This window comes from Oryzias melastigma, linkage group LG21, assembly GCF_002922805.2.
Source record: "Oryzias melastigma strain HK-1 linkage group LG21, ASM292280v2, whole genome shotgun sequence".
In the NCBI taxonomy this organism is placed as follows: domain Eukaryota; kingdom Metazoa; phylum Chordata; class Actinopteri; order Beloniformes; family Adrianichthyidae; genus Oryzias; species Oryzias melastigma.
Window position 1 is genome coordinate 3,798,359 of NC_050532.1, and position 11,852 is coordinate 3,810,210.

The 11,852-nt window shown below is 37.1% G+C and overlaps 2 protein-coding genes across 3 annotated transcripts; one reads left to right on the top strand and one right to left on the bottom strand.

Moving 5' to 3' along the window:
* Positions 1 to 1,375: 1,375 nt before the first annotated feature.
* On the bottom strand, positions 1,376 to 4,262 carry LOC112154811 (uncharacterized protein C13orf42). Of its 2 annotated transcripts, XM_024285993.2 has the most exons (4): positions 3,842 to 4,262; positions 3,626 to 3,775; positions 3,399 to 3,543; positions 1,376 to 1,763 (listed from the first exon to the last, which is right to left on the bottom strand). In XM_024285993.2, exons 1-4 carry the CDS (start codon positions 4,025 to 4,027, stop codon positions 1,516 to 1,518), a joined length of 729 nt encoding a protein of 242 aa, XP_024141761.1. In that variant the 5' UTR covers positions 4,028 to 4,262; the 3' UTR covers positions 1,376 to 1,515. The 2 variants fall into 2 exon arrangements, with proteins under 2 accessions (XP_024141761.1, XP_024141760.1); XM_024285992.2 differs by having other exon boundaries at positions 3,626 to 4,261.
* Positions 4,263 to 6,898: 2,636 nt separating this feature from the next.
* Positions 6,899 to 10,715, top strand: LOC112154810 (protein CXorf21). Its single transcript, XM_024285990.2, has 2 exons — positions 6,899 to 7,112; positions 9,014 to 10,715. Exon 2 carries the CDS (start codon positions 9,016 to 9,018, stop codon positions 9,961 to 9,963), a length of 948 nt encoding a protein of 315 aa, XP_024141758.1. The 5' UTR covers positions 6,899 to 7,112; positions 9,014 to 9,015; the 3' UTR covers positions 9,964 to 10,715.
* Positions 10,716 to 11,852: the final 1,137 nt, after the last annotated feature.

The window sequence follows — 11,852 nt, forward strand, 5'->3', positions numbered from 1 at the left end:
CATAGGTGGTAAATTAGCCAAACGCATTAGCATGTTGCTAAAATATGAAGTAATTTTTTTGAAAATGACTAAAAAAGAATAAAACATAGCTCACAAATATATTTAAAGGCTTGTTGCTAATGTAATTAAAATGTTGAAATCTGAAGACTTTCTCATTCATTTCCTATGGGGAATATTTTGTTCAATATTTGAAAAACTATAAAGTTTATGAAGACCAAAAATACACGCAGTAATGTCCTGAACGAGCTGAACGTTTTGATGCACAAATCGCTGAAAGTGTGACTGAGTTTTTACGTGCTGAAAAACGTACGGAAAGGAGCGGAAGAATGACTTTAGTGTGAATGCTTACTAAGCAATCACACAATGAAGAAATGCAATTTTAAGCTTAAATTTCTAAATATATGTCCTTCATTTTGAGAGAAAAATGTCACAAGAACACATTAAAACACATTTTCCATCAAAGTGGATCTATACTCTAAAAAAAGACCTCATGCTTTTATATTTAATTTGACTGCTTAACCAATTAATTTATTTTTTCATCAGGATTTCATTGGTGCTCAAAGCTGTACTATCAAATTAAAAGCCTCACCTGTGGGTAGTAGAAATGAAAACACTGTTTTCTGGCTTTGATTTTAATTACATTTTATTCAGTCATGGGAAAAACTGGAGAAACTAGATTGTAAATAAGAAAAATAAGTGCACTTCAGTATAAAGTTTTTTATTTGTTGGTGTTAAGAGCTCAAAGTCATCCCTTTTTTATAATGCATCTTAAACATCAAAAACAAGAGTTTAAACACAAATAAACAGGATTGCCGGATGCTGCAGAGGTCTGCAGGTTAATGCAACAATCTTTTAAGTTCAGCTCTGATTAAATTCAGCAAGAATAGGTGCAAACGGAGGCTTGTGAGTCTGAAGCCTTCAGCTCAGTTAAGCCAAGAATTTTGCTTCGCAGAACGTCTGTGGAATAAAACCCTTTTGTGCGGAGGGGTGAGCGCTTGAAAGAAGCCATTCTTGTGTTTTACAGTTGGCATTGACACTTTGAAGGAGAGGAGACGCTCAGGTTGGAAACTTTTAACTGTAATCAGGGAGAATTTCAGAGCTGCCACAGCCCTCAAATTATTCGGCTCAAAAGGCCTTTTTGAATGAAAGCTTCCAAAAAACTCCATGAAAAAATGCTTCTTTGTGCAGCATTTTTAAAACTAGTCAAGCCCTCTTTGTTAAAATCCAAATGTTCAGACTGAAATCAAGTCTGGAAATGTTAAAACTAAGGTAAAATATTTAAATTCTTGTGCCACAGCAGAAAAAAGGTGTAAAACAAAAGTAAAAAATTGTCTTTGTGTCACATAGCGGATATCCAAGCTCACTGAGAATTTGATCTGTTTGAATCTTTTCCTTTAGATGTTCATTTAAATCTTAATATTGAATGTTCAAAACATAGTTTGCTCAATACAACTCCGGAGCAAAAAGGTTTCCCAACGTTGTGGGCGGGGCTTGTGTTTCAAGGCCCTTCGAGCTTCACTGCTTTTTTAGTTTGGGCTTGAAGCGTAGCGTCTGGAAGGCGCTCTCCACCACTTTGGGCAGGTGGATCGGGTTCCTCTGAAGACGCAGTCTGCTGCTCGTAGATCCGCTCTGGTTCTTCTTCTTCTTCTGGGCTTTTTCAATGGCACTGTCTTTAACTACTGTCTGTGTGGAGCCGTCTGCATCACGGGGAACCTTCAAGACCCAGTTGGAGTGAAGGTCATGCTCAGTAGAGCTTGACGCCACTGTGAGAGGAATGCAAAAGGAACATTAGTATCAGAGTGGTGCAAAAAAAAAAAATTCAAAGAACAATTTTGGTTTATGCTAGAGGTGGATGGATCACTTCAGTGACATGAATAATTTCTGACATGATTCTGATGAGAGCATATTGGAAATTTTTTAATCAGTTTTTAATCATTAAAATAGAGAATATATCCAAATGTAATAAACAAAATTTTAGGAAACACATCTGAAAGAAGGTACATCACATCAAAGAGCAAATAAAGGAAAATCAGATTTTAGGAAACAAGGTAAAAAGCGATAAAATGCAGAAAAAAAGTGTTTCATTAAACACAGATTTCTATGCAATATCTCAGATATGGAACAATCAATGAGTTATACATGAGGTATAACGATTTTTTGTCTAATGACGATTCAACCTTATATAACAGTGCTATTGTTTTTGCTCTCTTTGTTTTTATGTAGTTGATATGTGATTTCCAGTTTGTTTTATCATCTATGATTACTCCTAGGAACTTGGTTTCTTTCACTTGTTTAATTTGACAACCTGAAATTTCAAATGAGATATTACTATTCATCCTTTGATTGATAAAAATCATGAAATTTGTTTTTTCAAAGTTAATTGATAGTTTATTTATATCAAACCATTTTTTTCTTTTTCTCAACTCCATTTGAATTAGTTCTTCTCTTGGTTTTATGTCATCACCCACATGGTAAAACTTTGGATGCACTGGTGATATCATTTATTTAGATGGTAAACAGGACTGAACCCTTAATGTGGATTTCGTGTCGTTTATTTGCACAAACTGTTTCTGTTTGATAGATAGCTGGTAATCCATTGCAGGGTGACATTTTTTTTAAAAATAGATTGTAGTTTATGGTGTCAAATGCTTTAAACATTGGGAACTACTTGTGGGGAAAAAATAGCGCAAATTTTGGATGAGCTCACAAAAGTGTCGGTTCAATGTTGCTCACACATTTTTTTACTTAAATATTGTGAAAATTTCATACATGATAGGGCTGGGTATCACAAATAATTTCCAGAATAAATTCGATTCACCAGAGCCTGAATTGATTTGATTCAGATTTTTTAAGATTCTTTCAGTCCTCTCAAGTGGTCAGTTTATAACTTGAATAACTGGCGATAAAGAAAAAATAATAATAAAAAAATAGGATTACAAAGAAAATGTTAAGAAAAATGTATCACAGCAATAATGGTTATTCTAACAAATAAAATGAGAAATAACGGTCTATTTCTCAATGGAAGTCTATGGGACTTTGGCGGTTTTGCAACCATTAAGTACTTCCTATTTGGAACACGACAGGGGAGGGGTTGAGCTGTCCATTGATATTCATGTCAATGGAGCAGATGGAGAGAATGAGGAGTGTGTAGCAGCTGCTCAGCCAGTGAGGGCGGGTCAAAAGGGGGCGGCAAGGATGGGGTTGTGACTGTGGGTCATTTAATGCCACTTCAATTTAACTTGTTTTCCTCAAAAAATAAACCCCAAAGCCGGCTTTCTCATTTTTAGGTGGTGCTACATTAAAGAAAAACAAAATAAAACGAATTTGATTCTATTTTTTTTTTACTATGAATGCTTCAAAGACAAAAGGCTCACAGAATCAGTAAAAAATAGACTGACCTATAAAATCCACATCAGCGTGTCCATCATCCTTGTAGGGTTTTCGCAGAGGTTCCTTGTCACAGCTGGCGATCACCGCATCAAAGAACTCCAGAGTGTCCTCCTCATTGGGAACCAGAGGGGTTGAGGGTTTGGCTGCTGGTTCCTGTGGTTAAAAAAAATAGAACAGGTCTGACTTTATTGAAAACCTAAAACTGTTAAGGGCTCACATTTGTGTTCATCCTTACAGGCGGGTCCTTCTGCGGTGGTGCAGGTGCCCGCTTCTTCTTTGTGCTGACAGTAGATTTGGCCTCTTGGCTCTTGAGGTCGCTCACACTCTTGGTGTACTGCCTCCTCAGAGCCACCAGCGCCTCCAGGTACTCCAGGCAGTTCTGACTCTGAGAGTACAGCCAGATCTGGTCCTCCTGTCTCTGATAGTAATACAGCGTCGACTCTATGCTCACCGTACTTTTGCTCCTCTTTAAAGTCGAGCCGTCGGCCGTGTATCTTTTCTCCCCCACCACCAACATGGACGTGCTGCGGACCAGTCTGACCGTGCAGGCGCTGTGGTAGTCCTGTTTGGCCCCAGCGTCCCGGCCCCTGTGCCCGTGGTGGTTGGGACGGAACACATTATTGATCTTCTTGAACATACTTCAAACTGTCCCGTTCATGATTTGCTGTCAGACTGGCTCGAGTGCGAGAGGAATCCTCATATCATCGCTGTCCAGAGTGCTGAAATCGTCAAAAGCGGACGTGTTGGGCCTCAAAAGCCGGAGTGGGTCCGAAACAGATGCCACACCTGATCTCAGTGTTGTCCAGTGTTGCTAAGCAACGTTGCTGCATCAGAGAGTAGTAACTCTACACCTTTGCATCCATTATCCAGAGGAAAACTGGTAAGTTAGGAGATGAAGTCACACGAAAGAGAAGAAACATTTTGGTTTTACTGCAAGAGAAGTCAATTATTTCATCAAAATTATATCTGATCTTAAATAATTAATGCAACAAATTGTCAAATTAATCAATTTTAAGCAAAAAAATATAAATATCTTTAAACAGTCAAGCATTTTTAAAATAAATTACTTGAAAACTTAGTTTGAAATTAAGTTTTCCTTTTTCTTAAGTTTCCTGTGTATCAATAATGCAGCACTTCCTCTCTGGTTTCCTTCTGTTGTTTCGGGGAAATTTAGAGAGCAGCAAACAAACCCAAGTCAGTTAAAAACGTAAATGAGGGGTTTTCATGTTGGAAAATCCCACCAAACTATAAATGAAGTAGTTTCACCACATTAAACACACTTCAACTTTTCAGCTCTGATTTGATGGTTCAGAGTTGTTCTATTTTTATTTCAAAGGTTCCTTCAGACTTCTATTCTTAAATGTTTATTCATTTACTTAACATTTATAATAAAAAAATGTCCATTGTCACGTGTTCACCTTTAAGTTGAACTTTCAGTTTCAAACACATACAGGAGAAACACGTGTTTTATTCATATCCAAGAAAATGTTTTGCAAAGATGTTAAAAAGCATTTTACAGGAGTGTAGAGTAACGTGTATCAAACACACAGTTTAAACAGGAATAATATTTAAAGACAGAGAAACAAAGTTAATGTTAAAAGAAACTGCAGAAGAAACTGTATATGCTGAAACTGTATATGCTGACGAGAACAGATGGTCTCTTTATCTGGGTTGAAAAGTGTTTTTATACTCATCTGAGGCCTTCAGGAAGTTTATTTCAGATGTATGGAAGCTGAGGGCAGCTTTTTCATGTCTGGGTTATCTATAGAAACTGGTAAAGAAAAGACCCAGATGACCTCAGGAGTCTGGGAGTTTCATACTGGGTCACTGATGCAGTTTGGTCTTAAACCATTCAGAGATTAACCAGCAACAGAACTTTAAAGTCTATCCTCTGACAGACGGGCAGTGAGAGTAAAGACCAGATCTGAGCTAATGTAATCTATGGTTTTTTTGTTGGTGAGGACTTGAGTAGCAGAGTTCTGGACAATGTTCAGCATTCCAAATGACTTTTAGTTGGACCCTGGAAAGAAAATGTTACAATAGTAAACTAGAGACGAAGTCCTGCTGGAACATCAGCTTTTTAACTTTGACATACTCTAAGATAATAATCCTAAAACCAAAATGTTTGTTTGTTTTTAGGTCTTTGTCCATCACTACGCCTAGATTTCTAATTTAACTCATTTTGATTAAAGTTCTGGGGTAATCTAAATTCATTTTTCTGTAGGTCAAAAGGCAGTCAACACAGTCTCGTTTTTCAGGAAAGTTGTGACCCATTGAGGTCTCACCCCGTTCATTAAAAAAAAAAATGTTTTAACCCTTCCGCTCTCCTTGGGGTCCAGATGACTCCAACCACATATTGATGTGATTCCTTCAATGACAAATGTGGACAAAGGTGGACAGGATTTGGACATGTCTGCCATGGACTTTAGTGAAACTCAAAAATCTATGATAAAAAAAGTTCAGATAACCCCACTTTTAATGTAAACAAGCCTAGGAGAGCGGAAGGGATAAAAGTGTTTCCAGTAAAACAAAGACGTTCATGGATCTTTTTGTCTACAGGTGGATACATCAGAATGGAGCAGAGCAGGGAGCTTGTATTTTCTACATAACAAATACACTCTTTTTCAAATGATAGTTTTTCATCTGCTTCTGATTGTCAGCATTTTAAATAAATAAAATACAAATAAATATAACTGTAAGATTAATTTTCTTTCATATGTCCTCCGTCATCAGAAAAATACCACAAAAACAGGTTAAAAACACCAACATTTTCACTTGAGTGGGTCTTTAATCTCCTCGATGTATTCAAATTGTGCCTGTATAGGTCACTGGTTACTTGATGACATAATATGGTGTCAATTGTGCGGCTGTGGTAATTAATATAGTGAAAGCTTGTAACTAAAAACAGAAGCAATCTTAGAACAGGACCCTGGGGAACTCCAAACTTAATTCTTGTCTGCAACTAAATTTAATGACAAGGGGGTTTCCCTGTCCTATAATTTCTTTATATCAGTTTCTTACAGAGCCACAGACACCCACCCTGTTCTCCAGTTGTTGAAGGGACTCATTGTGTGCAGCACTTTGAAATATCTGCATTCAAACATAACTCAGTGCTCTAGTATTATCAAAAACCTGATAGGGAGATGGGAAAACAGCTGAAATAATAGCTGTTGAAACTTTGAGTTTTAATTAGAAATTGTTTCCTTTTATCTTTTAAAATATTCCAAATTAGTGGTCACCAAATACGGAAGGAAAAGCAAAAAGTGTGCTTGTTACTTTCAATTACTGATATACTGTACATGTGCAGACTTCCTAATAGCTTGTTTACATAGAAAGGGGACCTTTGTGGTTTCTTTCCACAGGCTATTTCTTAATCTCATTCATTAGGTTATCCGTGGGTAGAAAAACAGAGCTGATTGCATTGTAAGAAAATATAGATAAATGGCAAAATATTTGCATAACGCACCAGCCTTCCTGCAATAAAATGAGAATAGGAGAGTTTGGGTGGAGTCCAGATCAGAGCAGCTGCAGACAGAGAACATGAAACCTGAGGAAAAGAACCTTCTCACTTCCTCTAAGGGGAGTTTAAAATAACTGAACACAGATGCTGTCCTATGCACTCAGAATGTGATATATAATGCAGGCTTCTTCGTTGTAGATTCTTGAAATTGAATATTGTTTCTTTTACAAGAAGATTTTAGAAAAACACGCTCTTCTTTAAGGTAAGACCTGTACAAAGAATTCAGAAACTTTATTTTTTGATTGTTTTTTATCGATATGAATTGTATTGGTTAAGGCTGGATGGCTAAAGCTCTTCGCCAAATTACCTGTGGCTAATGGGATAAGCCGAAAGGTGAACCACATTTATTGATTAGGAAAAGCCTATTACGATTAATAATTGACAGAAAATTCTCATTTTGCTGGGGTTAAGATGCCTGTTATACCCTTTGATGAAACCTATAGAAAATGAGCAAAATCATTTTAAATGAGATATAAATAGTATCCCTTTTGTTCAGGGGTGGAATTATATAAATTCCCTTCTTACCACCCCCTTTCAAGCAATAAATACAACTCTACTTGACTTTGGCAAATAATTACTAAATTTAATTAATCAAATGTAAAATGTGTCTTTGTTTATGTCTGTTTTTTTTTATTTTCAATGCATTTCATAATTTCTGTAATGATTTTGAAGAATCTGTTTTTCCTGTATTGTCCATAATCTATGCTTGAAAAAAAAAACAAATCAATCAATAAATCAATAAATATGAGTTCAAAATGCAAAAATATTGACAAGAGCATTTAGGAAAAAACACTATAATTTACTCATTAACCAAAATTTGATCAACATATTTTTAACATGGTATAATTGTATTATATATAATTAATTATCAGCATTATTTTGTTGCTTTATTTAAGTACAGCAAGTAGTCATTTAAAAAATAGGTAGTAAGAGATGAGTTATTCTCACCATGAAGTTTGAAAATTAGCTAAACCTTTCCCGCCAAGTGTTTTTGAGTTTTTTTGAAACGGCCTTCTACTGCCCCTCGTGGATTGACGATGAACTACAGGGCAGAAAAAAGTTATAAAAAGAGGATTTTTTAAAGGAAAGTTTGAAACATGCTAATGAGAAAGAGATCTCAGAAATGCCTGTATCAAATATGATACAATTTTTTAAAAATAATATTATATAAGCTGTTCAAGACTGACAGGTGACAAGCTGAAAACAACGAGATGATTCAAAATTTTTTATTTAAAGGATAACAGAACAGGACAGTTGGAGGTTGACTCCACTCTCAACCCAGATTTAAAAAAAGGGGGGGGGAGAGGGGGAGTACACTGGAAAATCATGCAAAGTGATGCCAGTTTCACCTATTGACTGTATATTGTGAGCGTTGATGCCAGCGAAAGGAGATATAAATTCTGTCTGGGGATACATATCTTGGCACAACACCCGGCACAGCTAAGAGTTTCCAGGACCTAAGGAGATTCGTGTCCCAGTGGTAAAATGACGCTAAGATCATAGCTAATGAAGGATAGTGCGGTAAACAAACAATCCCGAGTGAGATGTTTATCATAAATCCCACTGCCAGGACAGATTTAATGCCAAATGCACTAAACTAACTTTCACGACCACTGGAAAGTTGTGAAAGCCAGTAGATTTTAGACAACCGAAGGCAAAACACTTCAGGCTATGCTAAAGCTAACAATAACAATGGTCTGTTACAGAATCAAAGGTGGGCGGGGCTTTTATTCTTGAGATGCAGAGCATGATGACGTGAAACTTCTAAAATGATGTAGGACTTAAAACCAGTTGACCAATCACAAAATTCAACTGTAATACCTCATTTCAACCTGTAGGGGCAGCACACAGATTGTTTTTGACTTCAGGAATTACATTTTTTTAATTTGCCAAAAATGTTGCAAGGACCAACAGACAGCACTTTAAAGCCCCATTTATAGAGATCAACAACCAAAAAAAGTTGATTTTGTGTTCGGTTATCCTTAAAAAGACATTTCCCTTTTCTTTTAGCTTTATAGTTTCACATTTGTTGATAGTTTTTCAGGTTAGGAGAGAGAGCTAGTCTCCGTGTTTTATTTTGATAATCTTTTTCCACTTGTGCAGCCATGCTGTGTGAAGGACGACTGCTGAGCATGACCTACTTCACCATGATTGAGGAGCGTGACCCACCGGCTCTTCAGACATCCTCGAAGTGTGCTCAGGGTCCACCTGAACCAACCCCCACGCCTGACCCCGCCACACTCCCTCCACCTGAGACTCACAGTTCCCTGGTGCGAGCAGGTGTCTCGGACAGCACAGCTTCATTGGAGTTGTACATTTCTCCTTTGCAGTCCTTGGATCTCCAGGAGATCCTCACAGGGAGACAGATCTCTCCAAAAATCGAGATCCCAGCCCAGGCTTGCTCGGCTGGGGACGCCCCGTTCTTGGTTCCTTCCTCTTGTCAGAGCATCTGCCAAAACTACAGCGACCTCCACATTGGCGGAGACCAGGTGCTGCCTCTGTCAGCCAACCAAGGTGAGCTGCGAGTCTGTCCTGAAGCACAGGCTGTCCGTCCTTTCCTCCAGTCTTGTGACGTCCCCCCAGATGAGGAGGACTCTCTGCTGGGACAAGGTTTCCAGGCTGGTCAAACGCATCCTTTCAGAAAAGGTTCACATCGTTGGCGGCAAGGAAGTGGTCGAGATTGGAGTGTTGTGTTTCAAGGACATGAAGGGCCCTTTTCTAACTCCCTTCTAAACCACTACCTGGAGCAAAAGATCTTGGATGTGTACCAGCAATATATCATGGAAAACGTGGAGAGACACGGAACTCTGGCTTCTGAAGCCGGCAACATCTGGCCTCTTCTGGGCTCAGAGCTCGTCCTGACCAGCCTGGACCAGATCACCCTACAGCTCAGTAGGGAAGGCAACCTGGAGGCCGGCCTGGCCAAGGACATGGTCCTGAGCTGCTTGCTGCGGGTGGCTGGTGACATGCAGTCAAGTGAGATCAGCACTCCCATTCTGCAGTTTTCAAATGAGGCATCAGCAGAGAAGCTTACAGAGAAAAAAGAGGAGTAATCTCAGGGTCAAGGAACGCTCAAACAACTCTCCCTTTCATTCAACTTCCAAGAAAATAAAATGTGACTGAATTTTTTACTCTGATCACCTCTTGAAAAGACTTTTAAAGCAAGATCTGAGAGCAAACATTAATCAATTACTGTGAGGGTGTGCTGTAAAGATATAACTAGCTGTTAACACTCAAACTTGTCTTGGACTTCTCTAATTCTCTGTGAAACTAATGTCAAACAGGAACTGAAAGCACCAGCTGACACTTCTCTTTCTTGCTCATATAAGACCGTTAGCTTTGACAGAACAACACACTTCTTTTTTCAGACTATATATGTAATATGTAATCTATCTAAGTCCTAATATAGTTGAACAAGTGTTAAGGCAGAAAAATGCGTCTTCTAAAAGGTTTTTTGAGGTCTAATAAAAGGAAAACATCTATAGGAAGTTTAGAAGGACTAAACCCTGTCAGAATTTAATGGATTTCACTGAGTGATGACGAGTTCACCCCTTACATTTCTGCAGATATTTAATTATATCATTTTAATAGGACAACAATACTAAAACAATTTTTTAACGCAATGAAAAGTAGTCAGTGCCCATCTTGTATAGCAATGTAAAGTTATTTTTTCTGCAAAATAAATCATAATTGAGGCATCAATAGCCAAACCCCTGGCAACAAAAGTGAAGGGTGTACTCACTTTTGTGAAATACTGTATATATATATATATATATATATATATATTTCATTACAAAAAAAAAAACACACCAAAAAGAGTCGGAAAAAAAATCAACTATTGGACATATTTAGCATAAATACAACTTTTTTGAGTTATTTATTTACCAACCGCCCCATTCTCAGTGTCATGCATTATATTCACTAGATAACTTTTGAACTATTTCATACCTGATCTATTGAAATATGGGGAAAGACCAACAAACCATACAGTATATAAATTCAGTTCATTTTACAAGCTGCTTTTCTCCTTCAGAATCTACTGGAATCACGTTGATCGTGTTAACGGTTGAAAAGTTACAGTACGTTAAGGATTTTGTGTTTAAGAGTTACACCTCAGGTGTTAAAAGGTTAAATAAAGATGTGTTTGGTTATCAAGGTATGGAATGATCTTCAATCACAAATTAATAAACATGTTTAAAAATGCAAAAATAAAAATAAGAGGAATTGTTCTGTTGATATGTTTTAGTTACATTTTGTGCTTAAATTAAGCAACACGCATTTGTTGGTGTTCACTTTCTGTTGTATTTTGCTTTTTTTATTGTTTTGAGTGAAGGAATACAAAAATACAAATGACTTTATTTATTAAGTAAAAAGAGTAGAAACAAGATTTCCATTCATCGTCACAAAAAAAGGTTTGCTTGTTGTTTTGTTCTTTTTTTGTAATTGTTGGAATTAAAAAGAGCTTTAAGAAAGACAAACAGTGCAAAATTAATGAAGCTAAATTGAAAAATAAAAACATTTTTCAGTCTTTTTCGAAAATGCTGTTTAAGGAGCTAAAAAAATCCAATTAACCAAAATAGATGATAGGAACCTTCCCATTATTGTAAATAAAAACACTAATATTGACCGACTTCACTTTTTTAAAATTATTATTTACTTTATAAATTAACTTTTTCACATATGAAATCAATTAAAAATACGACACATTTCACTAAAAGTGACACTAAGTAGTTTGGACTTTATTTAAAGAACATATACATTTCCCAGATGGTCAGAAGGGGGCGCATGTTGACCTTAAATTGGGAGCCGTGCTGCTCTGACTCACACCCTCTGCCCTTGTGCTTGTTTTATTCTCCCTCCTTGTTCAGCTACCATCTATCCATCCAGTTAATGGCTCTTATCATGTGCACCCTTCTAAGATGTCATAAGCACCAGGCTGTAA

What these genes read in the sequence shown, in the direction of transcription:
- LOC112154810 (XM_024285990.2), top strand. Translation starts at nt 9,016, where the DNA reads ATGCTGTGTGAAGGACGACTGCTGAGCATGACCTACTTCACCATGATT.
- LOC112154811 (XM_024285992.2), bottom strand. Translation starts at nt 4,027, where the DNA reads ATGTTCAAGAAGATCAATAATGTGTTCCGTCCCAACCACCACGGGCAC. An exon ending in CACCGCAGAAGGACCCGCCT is followed by an intron (nt 3,544 to 3,625) that starts GTAAGGATGAAC and finishes TTTTAACCACAG; the next exon opens with GAACCAGCAGCCAAACCCTC. An exon ending in CGCTGATGTGGATTTTATAG is followed by an intron (nt 1,764 to 3,398) that starts GTCAGTCTATTT and finishes TTCCTCTCACAG; the next exon opens with TGGCGTCAAGCTCTACTGAG.